Source organism: Mycetomoellerius zeteki, unplaced genomic scaffold (genome assembly GCF_001594055.1).
Source record: "Mycetomoellerius zeteki isolate Tzet28-1 unplaced genomic scaffold, Tzet1.0 scaffold471, whole genome shotgun sequence".
Taxonomy (NCBI): Eukaryota; Metazoa; Arthropoda; class Insecta; order Hymenoptera; family Formicidae; genus Mycetomoellerius; species Mycetomoellerius zeteki.
Window position 1 is genome coordinate 115,289 of NW_017257470.1, and position 17,193 is coordinate 132,481.

The 17,193-nt window shown below is 31.0% G+C and overlaps 2 protein-coding genes across 3 annotated transcripts; one reads left to right on the top strand and one right to left on the bottom strand.

Moving 5' to 3' along the window:
* Positions 1–729: 729 nt before the first annotated feature.
* On the top strand, positions 730–3,881 carry LOC108727170 (transmembrane protein 70 homolog, mitochondrial). The gene is made up of 4 exons (XM_018455160.1): positions 730–937; positions 1,525–1,899; positions 1,974–2,234; positions 3,730–3,881. The coding sequence occupies exons 1-3, from the start codon at positions 824–826 to the stop codon at positions 2,214–2,216; spliced, it is 732 nt and encodes a 243-aa protein (XP_018310662.1). The 5' UTR covers positions 730–823; the 3' UTR covers positions 2,217–2,234; positions 3,730–3,881.
* A 41-nt stretch (positions 3,882–3,922) lies between these two features.
* On the bottom strand, positions 3,923–16,616 carry ValRS (Valyl-tRNA synthetase). Of its 2 annotated transcripts, none has more exons than XM_018455261.1 (18): positions 16,306–16,616; positions 14,446–14,613; positions 14,220–14,347; positions 13,916–14,080; positions 11,614–11,815; positions 10,020–10,308; positions 9,794–9,918; positions 9,534–9,679; positions 9,252–9,459; positions 8,981–9,151; positions 8,746–8,867; positions 8,539–8,647; positions 7,112–7,387; positions 5,901–6,236; positions 5,263–5,418; positions 4,973–5,176; positions 4,612–4,887; positions 3,923–4,171 (listed from the first exon to the last, which is right to left on the bottom strand). In XM_018455261.1, the coding sequence occupies exons 1-18, from the start codon at positions 16,471–16,473 to the stop codon at positions 3,956–3,958; spliced, it is 3,465 nt and encodes a 1,154-aa protein (XP_018310763.1). In that variant the 5' UTR covers positions 16,474–16,616; the 3' UTR covers positions 3,923–3,955. The 2 variants fall into 2 exon arrangements, with proteins under 2 accessions (XP_018310763.1, XP_018310762.1); XM_018455260.1 differs by having other exon boundaries at positions 14,446–14,616.
* Positions 16,617–17,193: the final 577 nt, after the last annotated feature.

Sequence of the window (17,193 nt, forward strand, 5' to 3'; positions counted from 1 at the left end):
ACGCAGCCATTGAGCGCTCAGTGAGCTCTTGTACCTGTTTGGTCTATATTTTTAGTTCTAACGGAATATGTCAATCAAATACAAGAGCTCACTGAGCGCTCTACTCTTCTGAATGCACCCAATATTCCGTTCCGTTGTTTTTTTCTCCATAGGGACGCAGCTTACCAGTGCGAGTTTTGATTGGGTGCTGCTTTCAAGTTGTAAATGCGCTCTAAGAGCTATGATAGGAACATTTTGGGACATGTTGGATCATGCGATGCGAACAAATATGCTATTAAAAGACCATCGGTCCTGAGCAAATTTTATGACTGTCAATGAAGCCCGGGGGGTGCCGGGGGTGGGGGGCTCGGGGATAATTGAAGAACGATAATGTTACCGACAATTAATAAAAAATAACATTAATATTTCAATAATATATTATATACATATAAATTTTTTATTATATAAATGCTGTACAAATAAATGTGAATACTTTTAATGCTATAATATCTTATATATTGCTGAAAAATAACAATATTTTCTCTGCAGTTATCATTTCTATTGATAATCAAACTCGGATGGTAACATTAAAATCATAGTTTTTAATAAAAATCGAGTATTATTAAGTTGTAAACATATGTACATGTCTACGAAACTAATAAATCATGAAATTAGCACCGTATTATTAGTTTTTTTACTCTAATTATTTAAATTTTAACAGGCACGCAACTTCCATAAGCGTCGACCGTCTTTAATAGTACCTGATAGTATCTCGTTGGTGGTGGTACGAATTTATTGAAGTGTCATAAAAGTTATAAATTATTATTTACAAATATTATTAAATATGACATTTATATTACGAGCTTGTGCATATAGTCAAAAGGGACTTGTTATTAAGGATTTTAATAATTTGAAATGCCGCATTTTGTCTTGTATCATACATGATTACAATTTTGAGGTTAGAATAAATTTTTATATTTAAGCGCGCAGATTATTATTGAAATAAATTATTGATAAGTGTTAAGAAGACCCTGTTCACCTCAAATTTTGATAAAAATATACTGAATCGATGCATTCTCGCGTAAAAATAAAGATTCAGGTTAGGAATCTGTCATAGCAGTGGTTCCTTGCTTTAAAAATACAAATTCACTGTTTTTAGCAGAAAATTTGTTTTTAATGTGGAGAATTTGTGTTCTTAAAGCAATGAATAACTGCTTTAAAAAAAACCACAAATTTACTGCTTTAGCAGAAGATTTGTTTTTAAAGTAGAGAATTTTGTGTTTTTAAAGTAGTAATTTTATGTTTTTAAAGCAGTGAACTACTGACAAATTTCCTGACCTGAATAGTCGGCGACTTTAAGGATTAATATTTCGGTTTGCAGAGCAGAGCGACACTTTTCTTATCAAATTTTTATTTTTACGTGAAAACATCGATTCAGTGTATTTTTATCCAAATTTGAGATGAAAGGGGTCGTCTTAACATTTACCAAATTATTTACAATGATTAAAATGTTTTCATAACATTAAAGAAATTTAAATTTTGTAGAGATGTTCTGCAGCATATAATATGAAGTTCTTTCATAATATAAATTCCTTCTCTCAAGATTATCAGAAAACTATTGAAAGAACTGAAGAGATTTATTATGGACCTTTAACTAAACAAATTAAATTTCTTAAGTTTTTTTCATTATTAACCTCTTCCGGTGGCTTAATGATTCAGCCGTTTCTTTACTTGAAAGCTGTAGAAAATGATAATATAGGAGCTGTTTTAGGATTATTTGCATGTATTGGATTTTTTGCTATAACTACTCCTTTATTAATACATATGATAACGAAAAAATATATAACACATTTGTATTATAATGCGAAAGAAGATATATACATTGCAAATACTTATAGTTTGTTTGCTCGGACAAAAAAGGTATTCACAAATTTCATATAATACATTTCTATAATATGTTTCTATGTCTCATGTAATAATGAATTTTATTTCAGATCACATTTACACCAGAGGATGTAGTAGTACCTGATGTAAATGGAATGTTTACAAATTGCATTATAAAGAACATCCCTTTATTTTTAGAACAAAAATTTTTCTACGATTCCAGTCATTATATTCGTATAATGGGATATGATAAACCAATAGATTTTAAATTACATAATGATTTTAATCGAACAGTCACAATGCACTGTAAAGAAGAGAGTCAGAATGACTGTAAAGATAAAAATAAAAAATAATTACAAGATAGCATTAAGGTATACTTTATTTATAGCTCAGTTTCTTTTTACATAAAAATTTTATACGGTATCTTTATAAAGCGCTAATGTAACAAACCATTACAAAATATTTATATCCTAGTCCTAAACATACATAAATTATATGTACAGAAAAAATTATTAGAATCATTGTGCTGCAGCATATATAAATTTTTATAAAAGAGTATATGAAAATGGCCCTAAGCTGAAACTTAAAAAATTAATTGCACGTTTTTTAATATATATGAAAGAGAAAAACATTTATAAGGCCGGAAAGTCTGGAAAAATTGCAAAAACAATAAAAAATGTCATACGAAATTAAGTATATGCATATGTGACGTTATGCTTTAGTTTTCTTTATTTCTATACGATCAGATTTGTATATTATGTATTCTAATCTATACGTAAATGATTGCGGAATGTATTTGCAACATTGTTGCAATGTCACAGCATCATAAAAATGTCCGCCTTTAGCAACCCAGGTAGCAAAAGTTCGTCATTTTGACGTCAAATTCAAGTCATATTTGTACAAATGACGTCAAGTGATCAAAAGTGACCATAGGTTTTATTCGACGTCATTTCGTGACGTCATATTGACGTCATAAGTCGCCAGTTGGGTAGCATAATGATCAGTAAAGAACCAGGATATAACGTCAAAATGACGGCTCACCGATGACGTCAATCGTTTGTGACATTCAAACGTCAATTTGACTTCATTAAAACATCATTAATGGTCAGTAAAGGCCCAAAATATGACAAACTATGCTACCTGGGAAAAGATGGCACTGTAATGTCGTAGCAATGTTGCAGCGCAATGTATTTGCAACTATTATTAAAAATAGTTTTTTTTATTATTACTGAATATAATTTGAAATACAATTTGTGATATAAATAAAAAAATGCAGAAAGAGCACTAATCAATAGGGGAAAATGGGGTAAATCGAATCTATTTGTAGTTTTTGCTCTCTATAAGGCGTAAATAAAGTCCGATCGTAAAACCGAAAGTACCGTTGGAAAGATCTAATTCCCTTCATTTTTGCTTTTGACGTATCTCTCACCTGTGTTGAACTATAATGGGAAATGTAAAAACGCTTTTTCCGGTCCAATTTGGAACTAATAGTTTTTTTACCCCAATTGATTCATCTCATTATTCTGTTCATAAAAGTATTAAAGTACAATTATCAAAAAATTATTAATTTACGAGTTATTTAACATTTTATGTCAATATGTGCCAGAATAAAGTATAAAATATCTCGTAAACTATTGATTTTTCGATGCTATTATCTTAATACTTTTATATGAAGAATAATTAGGGAAATCATATTATGTAAAAGAATTTATATAATTCCATTTAAAAAAATTAAGTTGACCTTTTCAAGTCTTCTGCGCCTGACTCCTATTGCCCTTATTCTTTCCAATTTCTTTTGCTTTATAAGGAGTCTTTGCTAGTTTGATTTGTTATTGTTACGGCCTTATATATTCGAAAATATTTCAGGTAGTAATAGTTATTGGGACACCCTGTATATAAAATTACGTGTTTCTTTTTATAATTAAAATGTCCAAACATCCAAACGGAAAATCAAATGTGAGTCACTGGTAACCCACAATATGAAACGTGTTAAACGAAAAAAAAACATTTCTAACTAAATTTTCTATGAACTACAAATAAATTATTTATTGTTAAATAATAAAAAGTTTACAAAACTCAATGGATTTACTTTCTACATTATTTCCAAAACCATTATTGCATCGATAATTCGCTGCAGTTCTCCTTCATTATTCACTAATTTTTCCTTGTTATTTTTTTGAATGTCAAGAGGCACCTTTACATCATAATCGGGTACTTCTAAATCCTGTTTCAATTTTTGTATAATTTCAATCAATTGGCTTTTCTTCTTTTGTAGTTTTTCCAACTCTTTTTCTGGATCAATTAAACCCTGCGAAATATATTCATATAATAAATATAATATATGATTATACGAGGGGCATCCCAAAAGTAAGTTTCCCTGTCGTAAATAAAAAAAACCAGTTGTACAAATAGCTTGTGCAGTGTAAGGTTTTTTCTTTTGAATATATTGGCAACATTTTTGCAGTCAGAGTTGCCTTCACTGCAGCCATTGTTAGCTGAGCAAATTTGAATCATGGCAGCGCCAAATCTTACTTTTGGGATGCCCCTCGTATATAATAATAATTAAGATATACAGGGTATAACTAAAATAAGATAACTAAAATAATAAACTTCAGGGCCGAGCTGCCCACACTTTGAGCTATATCTCAGTAACAGTAAATTTACGGATATATGACTATATAATTTTTTTCATATTTGGTGTACCTTATTTTAGTTACACTCTATACATATATTATATGCGATAATTACCTGTAGTAATAGATGCACTTGAATCTTATTAGTTACAGTAACAATAGCACAGCCTACCGGTGGTTTTTGCGTATTGAGCACAGAGTATGCAAGAGTTTCTATGAGTAATTTATATCGAATAATTTTCTCCTTTAATGCTGGATCGCTACAGGTGACATACGCTTCGGTTTTCGTTTTATTAGGTAAATTATAAGTCGCGCGAGCAGATCGAATATTTTTAATTATTTTTTGCGCAAAATCAACGTCCTTTTCAATCTCTTGATTTCTCCAACAACACTGAAACACATCAGACATATTACAGTATTATGATACTTTAATTGCGTGTTTTATTATCACGGTTATAAAATATATAATTATTCACCTTGGTAACATCCGGATACGGACTTACACATATACTTGGATATATTAACTTTTTATGAGGTAAACGTTGATACAATTCTTCTGTTATAAATGGCATAAACGGGCTCAATAAACGCAACCCCACGTCCAGTGTTATAAATAATACTTTTTGAGCTGCTAATTTAGTCGCGTTATCTTCACTTTGGAAAATTGTTTTAAGATATTCCTAGACACGCAAATTGTTATATTATTAAAAATTTTTATTAAAAACTTTTTTCTTTATATCATAACGGATCATATTAAAAAATTTACCAGATAAATATCACACAGATCGTATAACCATAAATTGTAACAGGTAGTAGTAGCTAATGCAAAGTCATACTGTTTAATTGCTTCGTCGCAAGTTTCAGCAGCGTAACTAACACGCGATAACATCCATAAATCTACATTTGTCTCATTCCCAGTTAGCTATAATAAGAAACACATTATGAACAAAGAAATCAAAATTTTTGCAACCTCTTTCTAAACAAAGGTGTTATTTATATGTTAAATACTAGGGATGCATCGGATATCCAGAAAGTATTCTGTATCCGGTATTATCCGGCACTTTTTTATTATCCGACCGGATATCATTAGTATCCGGGAATATATCCAGTTGAAATTTGATATCATTAAATTGTTGATTTTTTATTATACAAATGTTCTAAAAATAAGTATGTATATTCATAATGCTATATCTTGTACATTATTGCAAAATTACAATTTTTTCTCTATAGGTTTTTTTTAAAGATGCTTTCCCGGAATCCGGTCGAATATCCGAAAAATGTCAGATATCCGACTTGAAGAAATTGCCTTCTCGGATATCCGATGTTACATTTTGTCCAGATATTCGGTATCCGGTAATTTTATTAACGAAATGATGCAACCCTATTAAATACGTATGATTTTACCTCAAATGTATCGTCGTTACTGGTTTGATTCTGATTAATGTACGCAAGTTTCGGCATTATTTTATTTTGTTCCGTACGAAATACAGCTTTTTCTTCATCTGTAAATGTCGCGATATGATCGTACCAACGTTTAATGTGTAAATGCCTTGCGAAATCAATGTTCAATTCTTTCAATGATTGATAAACCAATAGGTCAAGTTGCGAAGGTGTATAACCATCGAGATATGGATAATCAGCCAGGTAATTATTTAACGCCTTCTGCACGCACGATTCATTCAAAGTCCACTGGTACCACTTGCCATTTCCCATTGCGTCAGTACAAGCATTATTCAATTTCTAGTATAAAATAATTCATAATTACATACATATTTGATACTTTATAAGCAGAACACGGGTGATTTTCACAATCCTGATGGAAATTTTTTCCTGAATTATGATGAATAATGATGAAATATTATTGAAATTGTAATGAAAAATGATGAAATATCATCGAAATTTACTGAATTTTATACTGAAATCTCTATCAATTGACCCACTTTCAGTATTATTTCATTAAAATTTCATTTATAATTCGGTCTGAATTATTAAGATTACAGTGAAAATCATTGAATACGAGGACTGTATGTAATGATATATTATTTAGCAAAATTCATAAAAATTCAGTATTACGTATAAGTGAATCATAATGAAAGTAGTCCAAATTGCAATCTTAAAATTAGAAGAAAATAAACGATTTAATAAACTTTAAGAAATTTAAAAGTAATTAATATTTTAATCTTAGCATTTATGTTACAGTAAGTTTGCAAATATTGGAGTAAAAATTCAATCGACATCAAATATCGGCATATTTCAGTGTGTAATAAATTGTAGAAATATTACATGTCCTGCATTATTTTTCATTTTTTTCATGCATTTTCAATAATTATCTTTAGGATTCATGGTATTTTAGTATAATTCAATGTTCAATATCTCTGAATAAATTAGTATAAATATTAAATATTTTTCATTAGTTTTCGTTATTGTTCATTAATCTTCATTAATTTTCATTAATTATCATTAAAATTCATAATATTTCAATATTAAAAGTATTATTTATGTTAAAAGAATTTCAACAATATTTCAGTCATTTTCATTTTTCATTTCAACAATTTCATTGTCGAATCCAACAATTTCAGTGATTTTTTTCCATCAGGGAAAATATTAAAATTTACCCTATCATTTGTGTTGTATTTAAATTGAAATCCAAGATAGACAAGTGCAAATTTTGTAGCGTTCCATATTTTATTGCAGAAAAATCTATACCCTTGTACACGGAGTATATCAAGATTTATATCTCGTCCTTGGGTGGTGTAAGCACAGAGCGCAAATCGCAGAGCATCCGTTCCACATTCGGGAATGCCTTGCGGATAATCACGCTTTTGACACTCTCGAGCTTGTTCCAGTTCTTTTGGATCCAAGTTCGAATCTAACAATTGTTTTTGAAGATCCTAAAAATAGAAATTTTTTTATTTAGAAATATTACAAAACATGTTGCCGACCAAAAGTTTGAGACCACATATAAAATTTAAAAATATTCCAGTGAAATAAAAGTGACTTAAAAGTCCATTCATGTTTTACTAATTTTTATTTGAAAGTAAATTAGACATTATATTCAGCATAATTATAATTAACATAGCATTGGCTGCATTCGGTAGAGAAAACAACTTTGCAACTGTTGTAAAATTCTTTGATGTGATTGGTTTTGCCCATAGTTTCTCACTGGATCTAAACGTGTAAACCAATCATATTAAAAAATCGTACAACTGTTGTGTGCAAAGCTGCTTTTTCTGCTAAACGCAGCCATTGTTTAATTAAAAAAAAAAAAAGAAATGAATTATATTATCATAAACTTTTTTTTTTTTCCCCCTAAAAATGAGCTGTGAATTATTTTAAGATAGTACATTTGTGATACCATTCAAAAATTAAGTTTTATCGTGCGCTCGGAAGCAATACTCTCCAATAAGAGATAATTTTTTATTCCGCCTGTCCGTAGGCCGCATGCACACGCGGAAAAAATAAATACAGATAATGCAATCCCTGGTAAAAAAAAAAAATTGATAGAGAATAAAAAAATCCTATCGTTTTGAATATGGACTCTGGTTCGTGAATTCACTATTTTGAATCAAATCTTACAGAAATCTTGTACAAATCTTATAGAACCTGATAAAATATGATAAGATTCATCTCCAATCAATCGTAATGCCCGCGAGTCGAGAAAATAATATAAACTTATAGAAAACGATATAAATGGATAAAAATCCTATCATCCTCAATCGTTCTCTATCAACTTTTTTTACCAGGGATTGCTATACTTATATAGCTCCGTCAGACAAAACGCAGTAATGCTTGCTATGCGGCAGGTGATTAAGCGAATTAGAGAAAAAATTTTTGTATAACAATTACTTTTTTCCTCTTTTACACATTCGAAAATCCTTTTCCAGTATTAAAGTATACGCATTAATGCGTGTCTGTGAGGTGGAGTCTATGCCAAAAACGACAAAAAATTTTGAAATTGAAATCTTAAGAAAAAATATATAATGATCACAAACTTTTGACCAAGAGTGAATAAAAAATATCAAATTATCGCTCATATATGCACTTCTAAAGATATTCCTTTAATCACATCCATAGGATCTATTACATTTCCCAAGGATTTACTCATTTTTCTTCCATGCGCATCTCTCACCATCGCATGCAAATATACTTCCCTATAAGAGAAAAATATTTTATATGATATATATTTCAAAATACATATTTCATTTCTTTATGCATAAAAGTATGAACATTGAATGCATTTATAACATACTTAAAAGGCAACTGTCCTAACAATTTTTGGCCCATAAAGACCATCCTGGCAACCCAAAAGAAGAGTATATCATGGCCAGTTTCTAACAATGTACTCGGATAAAATTCCTTAAGTTCAGGGGTCTGAAAAATACATTTGATTTTAGAAATTGTGTTTTTTATTTTTAATTTCATAAATTTAGTAGTTTTGTTTCTCAATTTACTCATAAAAATTGTATTTTTTATGGCATACATACTTTATCTGGCCAACCAAAAATGGAAAATGGAAAAAGAGCAGAAGAGAACCAAGTGTCTAATACATCGGGATCTTGCTCCACAATAATGTCGTTTACATTAACATTGAATTTCTTAGCCGCTTTCTCTCTAGCATCAGCCTCGGAATGCGCACTTACCCAATATTCATCTATCTATATGAGACCATCTTTGACTCATTATGTATGAAACTGCTTAAAAATCATTTTGTACAAAAAAAACCATAATTTCTGAAAATTATTTCCTGAAAATTACCTTTTTCATGTTCTCGCAAGAATTGATAAATTTAATTGCATAAGCAGGAATCCGATGGCCCCACCAAAGCTGACGCGAAATACACCAATCTCTAATACCGTCCATCCAGATATACCAAGTTTTCTTAAATTGTTCTGGAATTATTTTCAGAGCACCCGTATTTACCGCTTCCCTAGCTTGTGCAGCCATTTCGTCGCACTTGACATACCTAAATACGAAAATAAATTAGATAAATTTCTTTAAAAAAATTTAACAAATATAGTGCACATTGAATTTGTTTACCATTGCGGTTTTAGGAGAGGTTCAACGACATCTTTTGATCGACTACATATAGGTATTACCATTGGATTATCCTTTACATCGATTAACAGATTTCTTTTTGTCATCTCTTTAATGATAGCCACTCTGGCTTCAAATCTTTTCATTCCCTGTAATTAAGAAATCTATTATATAATGCGTATATATTTCCTTCAGCATTCATAAAATCTCAAAAAAGTTCTCTATATCATATATTTATACATAAGAATATATATATATAATACCGTAAATTTTCCATAATCTCCAATGATATTTCCATCATCATCAAAAATATTGATGAATGGCAAATTGTGCCTCTTTCCAACTTCATAGTCATTCGGATCATGAGCCGGCGTAATCTTTACAGCACCTGCAAAATAAATGAGTTATTCTTGACTTAGCCTATTTTCACCATAATTTTACTTTTACAATAGATTTACTTTCAATATTTTATTTATAATTGAGCTATACCTGTGCCAAATTCCATGTCGACAAACTCGTCTGCTATAACAGGTATATGTCTGTCACAAAACGGATGCTGCACATATTTTCCAATATATTGAATATATCTACTGTCCTTTGGATGCACTGCAACAGCGGTATCTCCTAACATGGTTTCAATACGGGTGGTCGCCACAATTATTTTATCTTTTGAATCAAGCAGCTGATAAACGAAAGACACCAAAACCCCAAATTCTACTTTCTTTTCATAGCCAGGTATAGAAAAAAGAGTCCGCCCATTTAATTCCACTTTATCGACCTTTTTTCAACAAACATGTTTTTAAAGATTCTCAAATTTAATTCACAATTCTTTGTAAAATGTATATTTGTTAACACTAGAACTACCAAGGCAGTCATTTTGACTCATTCGCAAAGTTTTCGCCTGTCATTTGTGCAGTTCTTGATTTAGCGCAATTTCATTCCGTGACTTTTCTTAAATATGTAATATGTATTACATGACGTCGTACCGTCTGTCATTAACGTATGATCGAAAATTTCATGTCCTATCTAGATCTACTAAAAACCAAAAAATATTTCTCTATTTTTTGACTCCTTCTGAATCACTCCATTTTATTGATCTTTTACAAATTGTAATCTGCACCTTATATCTGCACTTCAAATATGGAACTTTTCTGGCAGTTCTACCATTTAGATTACATTCTTGGAGCCTTCGTCGAACTGTATGTGCACTTATAGAAAGATTGAATTCAATTTCAATTTCATTTGGTGACTTGAATGGATCAATCTTAGAAATATACAATTTTACGATCAATTCGACATATAGTTTTTCGCTTGGAATCTCTAGTTTCTTTATCATATTTAAGTAATTTCTCTTTGCGATTTTCCTTCATTGCGTAAGTTAAAATTTTTATTATTTCATCGGCTTTATAATGAGTATTTTGGGCCATCCCTATAGGCGCATAATATTATTTAATATTAAGTAATATTTTAGGCATATTCTTGGAATATTAAATGTAACGTTTTAAGAATATTTTACTAAAATTATATAATATTAAATATTCTCGAAATATTAATGGATGATTATACCGTCCACTCTTGATAATATTATATGATTATTAAAAGTAACATTATTTAATGTTACTGTAATATTGTATAAATATTAAAAAGTATCATAACAACATTTACTTTAATTTGTAAAACTGCTACATCTGTTCAGTATAAGTATACGTTTAAAGACTGAAAATGATTTTGGCGCGTAGTTGTAGAACTAGATATGTATTTAAAATCACGTCGAAACGATATACCATACACTTTATTTCGGCAACAGTTTGTTATAATTTTTAGTGTGATAAGCTGTTGTTACTGTATAATAAATGGGGCTACTGGCAAGTGAAAATAAATGGGTAAAATAAACAGTTTATTTATTTTAATGAAAATGGCTCTATTTTCATGACCACCACTGTACATTGAAATCGATTTTTTCTAATTAAATAATTTTTATAGCGCACAAACATATTCTTTGCATTAGGTCAAAATGAGTAAGACGTAAAAAGTCTTGGTAGTTCTAGTGTTAAAGAAGTATCTATCTACAAATGGTACTCACTTCAATATCTGAAATCGCACTTTTTAAAGCACAAGACCAGTTAACTAAACGATTGCTGCGATAAATAATACCTTCATCGTGCAAACGCACAAATGCTTCTGTTACGGCTTTACATAATTTAGTATCCATTGTAAAACAAGCACGGCTCCAATCGAAGGAACCACCTATCTTTCTCAACTGTGAATAAATTCTATCGCCTTTTCTAAAAAGAAATATTTCAAATAGATATCCTGATTAAATACACTCACTCGCAAAAAAAAGCAATACACTGAAAAGTGGAAAGATTTATCAAATTTTAAATGATCATAACTAGATAACAAAGATAAAAACGTGAATAAAGATATATGAAATGACGCTTTAAATATTCACTTTAAGATTATTTGAATGACAATTAAGTTTAATCTACAACGTTCCTTGTTTTCTATTTCTTGCTTTTTATCACTTTTTATTAGGGGTGCGTAATATCGGATATCCGAAAAGTATCCGGTATCCGGTATTATCCGGCACTTTTTTACTATCCGATCGGATAAAAGACTGGATATCATTAGTATCCGGGAATATATCCGGTTGAAATTTTATATCATTAAATTGTTGATTTGTTATTATATAAATGTTTTAGAAATGAGTATGCATATTCATAATGCCATATTAATATCTTATTGTTGCAAAATTACAATTTTTTCTCTACAATTACAATTTATTGGCGCTTCATTAAATTATCAATTTGATCTTCAATATCTGCACTTGCTTTTAAAGCTTCATCTAAAATCAGTTTTTTCTTATTTTTTAATAAACATCTTATCTCATTCCTTTGACTCTTCCACATCACGCAATTCTTTCTCTTGGTCTTCCTTTTCTTTCGCCGCTTCTTTGTATCGGGCATGCGCATTGCGAGCATAATGTATCATAGATTTCGTAATTTCAAAGTTGCTTGCATCTTTTCCATTTGCAATCATCGCATCAAATAGTTCGCTGAGTTATTAACGATTTTTCTTTCTGATTATCAGTTAAACATCCGCGATTGACTGAAAAGCCTCGTTCGGCAGCATTACCATGCGAAAGGATCAGTACCTTACGAATAAAATCAGTTAAATTTATATACTTTTTCAGATCAAACGTTTGAATCAAATCCATCCAAAAATGATCTAAACGCGTCGGACTTCTCTCAGAAGTTGCAAACCATTCCTTAGCAATTTTCGTTGCGATTATTTCCCAGCAAACAAGCTGACGTTATTTATCGTCATTTTGACGATAAAAAACGTCAGCTTGTTTGCTGGGTTGTTTGAACTTGCAATCTGATCAGTTTGTGTTCCTGTAATAATTTTATTTTCCACAAATATCTGCAATGTAGTATTCAGGCGTGCTTTTGCAACACCTTTATTAGCAGCTACTGACGGATCAACACAAGAAATTGCTTTTACTAATTTATAATTGAGCGGCGATCGATTCAAAGTTTTAGAGATAAAAATCTTAATGCATGTTCGGCAAGTATTTTTAAATTGTAAATCCCCCGGTCATGACCCCGAGTGGCCTTGAACAAATTTTAGCCGTCGCTCGTTGTTCGTTAAAAAGTTATTAACAAAAGAAGTTTAAAAAATAACGCATTGTTTCTGCTATACATGCAATATTAAATACTATTCTACATAGGTTTTGACTTTCAACTCGAAGCGACTTTCACCTCCTCTCCCCCTTGCAAAGGAGCGCACGACTCTCACCCTCCTCCCCCCTGCAAAGGGGCGCACGGCTCCCAAACAGAGGGGAGGGGAGTGAGAGTCGTGCGCCCCTTTGTAGGGGGGGAGGGAGATTAACTTTAATCTATATAGGTTCAACTTACTGTTGATCTTTTTCTAATTTTTATAATTAGAAACCGAAATTAAAGTTAATCAACGTTGGTGAAAATGGATATTAATCACTTAAATTTTAACAGTCACATGAACTTCTGTAAGATCAGCTGTCTTTAATAGTATCTCGGTACTTTTTGATTATCGATTTTGTATTTTTCACTTTGTCATTTGCCATTTTAAAAAGAATAGTCGAGTATAACTAGTATAAGTACCATTCAATGTTCTTAAAGTGGATAACTGAAGCTTCAATTTGCATTTTTATTCATATTTTTACCTTCTTTATTTATAAAATTATAATTATTTTTTAAATTTAGAAAATTTTTTATAAATTCTCAGTGTACCTTTCTTGCGGGTGAGTGTATTTTTTATATATTTCATATTATATATGAAATATATAAAGTTTTTTATATATGTATAATTGTAAAAGTTGTTTGACATCTTTACAATTTTACACTTACTCATACTTCCACTGCCAAATTCTCTTAATAAATTCTTCTCTACCAATATCATGACGAGATTTCTTTTCTTCCTTCCACAACTTCTTCTCTACAACTACTTGAGTGGCGATACCTGCATGATCGCAACCTGGATTCCAGAGTGTCGTACGTCCTTTCATACGGTTCCTAAATCAATTGCAATCAACCAATTAAGAATACAACATACGTACGCATATGCGCGCACTTACATGCACGTATACACAACAGCCGTTCTAATCTTTTTAAAAATGTCAAATTATATCTTGAATTTATGTAATATTTGTACCATCTAGTAATAGCATCTTCTACAGCATTAGTCAGAGCGTGTCCGAGATGTAAGAAACCAGTTACATTAGGTGGTGGCATTATCATTACAAAACTTCCTTTTGGATTTTCTTCTAATATATCTTTTCTCTAAAATAAAATTTCAATATGTGCACAAATAAGTATGGTTTAATCCAATGATATTATACATCTAAATTGTTATATTTTTCGATTTCTCATTTACTAACGCCATATTCTGGTTTAAAAAAACCTTCCTTTTCCCACCAAGCATACCATGTGGCTTCTACATATTGTGGGCTATATGTATCCGGTATCGGGCATATGACATCTTTCTTTTCTCCAGGTGGTGTATTGATGTTATACAAAATTGCTACAGTATCTTTTTTCTTATCATTCTTCTAAAACATATTAAATTAATAAATAATATTTCGAGGCGAATATCGTCGGAAGTATAAAAGAGTGTCGCTGCGCTTGGCTTAGCGCCGAGACACTACCGTGTCTCCAGATGGAAAACAATTTTTTAAACAAAAGTTTGTACGGTTTCAAGAATACTTCAATATTGTGAAGACAAAAAATTTTTATTTTTTTGTTTAATAATTGTTTAACTCATGAGAAAACGCATGTACGCCCGCCCGCCCGCAAGCAATTAGTAAGAAACATCTCTTTTGAGTCTCTTGACTCTTAGCCTTTTTGTATTTTTATTTTAATTAATAAAATTACAGAAAAATTAAAGGGGAGGGGAGGGGGTTGCTATACTGAACATTTATCAAAAGCCTTAAAGTACAATAAAGTTTAACAATTGTAAGAGAGCTATGATAAATTAGTTTGATGAAATAGAAGCATGTTGGAATATGGTAATTTAACATTAAATTAATTCAAGTAGATGGCTCTATTTTTCAATAGATGGCATTGATTACTTTTCCATTTCACGCAGGATATGCATGATGTATTATTTTATCCTTCTTTAATATTCAGTTAACACAAAGATAAAATGATACATAATGTGCATTATATGTGAATCAAAACGTAACCTTTGAGTCAGCTTTGAGTGTATTTAGGGCAGACCGAAAAAATTTGATCTGAATAACGGTCCAAGGTTAAATCCAACTTTTAGTTCCAGTTCTTTTACCATAACGGTTACCGGATTTGTTTGGATTTCAGTCCTTTTCGGTCCTTTTCGGTTTTCGGTAATTATATATCCATAATGATTACCGTTATCACTAAAAGAACTGAAACCGACACCGAAATTGAAAGTTGAGTATCCTCGGATTATAATTATAATCAGTCGAAATTTTAATCCCTAATGTAATTTCCAAGTCCCTAATTTGGGGAGACATTATCAGCACTATTTGTGTCATTCTAACTTTATCTTGCATTTGACATAAAACATAGAATGACACAAATTGTGCTAATAAGGTCTCCCTGAATGCACTTTTACAGATTGAACATCGTTGTTGGTCCTTTTCCTAGTGCACTATGACACTGAGCAATTCTAAAGCCTTGCAACGACAAGATATTGATAAAGATAAGTTTAGAATAAGTATTATAATTTTATAATTTCAATAAAATTGATTTTTAGTATACTTAACTCAAATTATCTATCTATTAAATATTCTATTCTTGAAATTAATATTATGTTCTACACAATCTGATCTGTACAATTAATATCTATCTTTTTTTTTATATTTTTATGATATCTTTAAATCTAATAGATTCAATGATTAATAGACAGTTAATGTTTAATTCATAAATAATTAAGTATTTGTCAAATTAAATAAGAACTTAAATTAGAATTATGAAATTCTCTCATAAGTTTTAATACTGAAAGTAAATGATTAACTCCATATGGATGATAAAAACTTTGTTTGCGTTACAAGTTCCAATATGTTCCAACATGCTCTCTTACTATAGCTCTTACTCCAACGGTCTCCATACAATTATCTAGGCTGCATTCCGTTTCATGCATGATGTGCATCATTTATCCTTGTTTAGCATTAGGTGAATAACAAGGATAAAAGATGCATCATGCGTGAAACGGAACGCAACCCTACACTCCATCCAGGACATTTCACATGTTTCACACTCACCTCTGATTTTTCTTTCACATTTATCAGCTTTTCGGTCTCCTTCTTCTCTTGCTTTTGTCTAAATTTCTCCAACTTAGCTAACTTCTTGATTTCCTTTTGCAGCTGTTTGGCTGTTTTCTGCGAGCCATTTTCCGCAATCGCGATTTCATCATCCTTTACATTAATCATTATCTCCTTTTGCTTTTTTTTACAAAAGTTCACACGTCTATTACTCCTTTTACATTCAAACAAACCGGCTTACGAAACAGATTCGACAGTTACACACGCCTCGTTACACAGTATCATCTAATTCGGATCCAGCGTGGCCCAGCCAATGTGTTAACACAACCTTAAAATTTATTCGCGTCGCATTCAATAGGTGCATTCAGTACTACAACTGCTCACTGAGCGCTCAGTGAGCGCTTGCATCTTATTGGCATATTCCGTTAGAACTGAAAATATAGACCAAACAGAAACAAGCGCTCACTGAGTGCTCAGTGAGCAATTGTAGTACTAAAGCGTTCAGGGAGACGCTATTAGCCCTATTTGTGTCATTTTATTCTTGTTTTACGTTTAATAAACAACGAAGATAGAATGATAGAAATAGCGCTATTAGCGTCTCCCCGAACGTACCAAATATGCACCTATTGTTTTTGTTAAATTTTATACGAATTTCAGTGAAAAATGACAATGGAATCAATATTGATTCGACGCTGAAATCATCAAATTGACGTCGATTCAATATCTATTCCATTGTCATATCTGAGATGTTACTAAAAAAAAATTTTAATTGAATCGATCTCCAATAGATCAATTAAAGGAGCTTACAGACCAGAGCGGCGCAGCGGTGAGCGACGAGCGGTAGCCCAATGAGAGCCACGCTTTTGCGTGACATCATTAGTGAAGCAT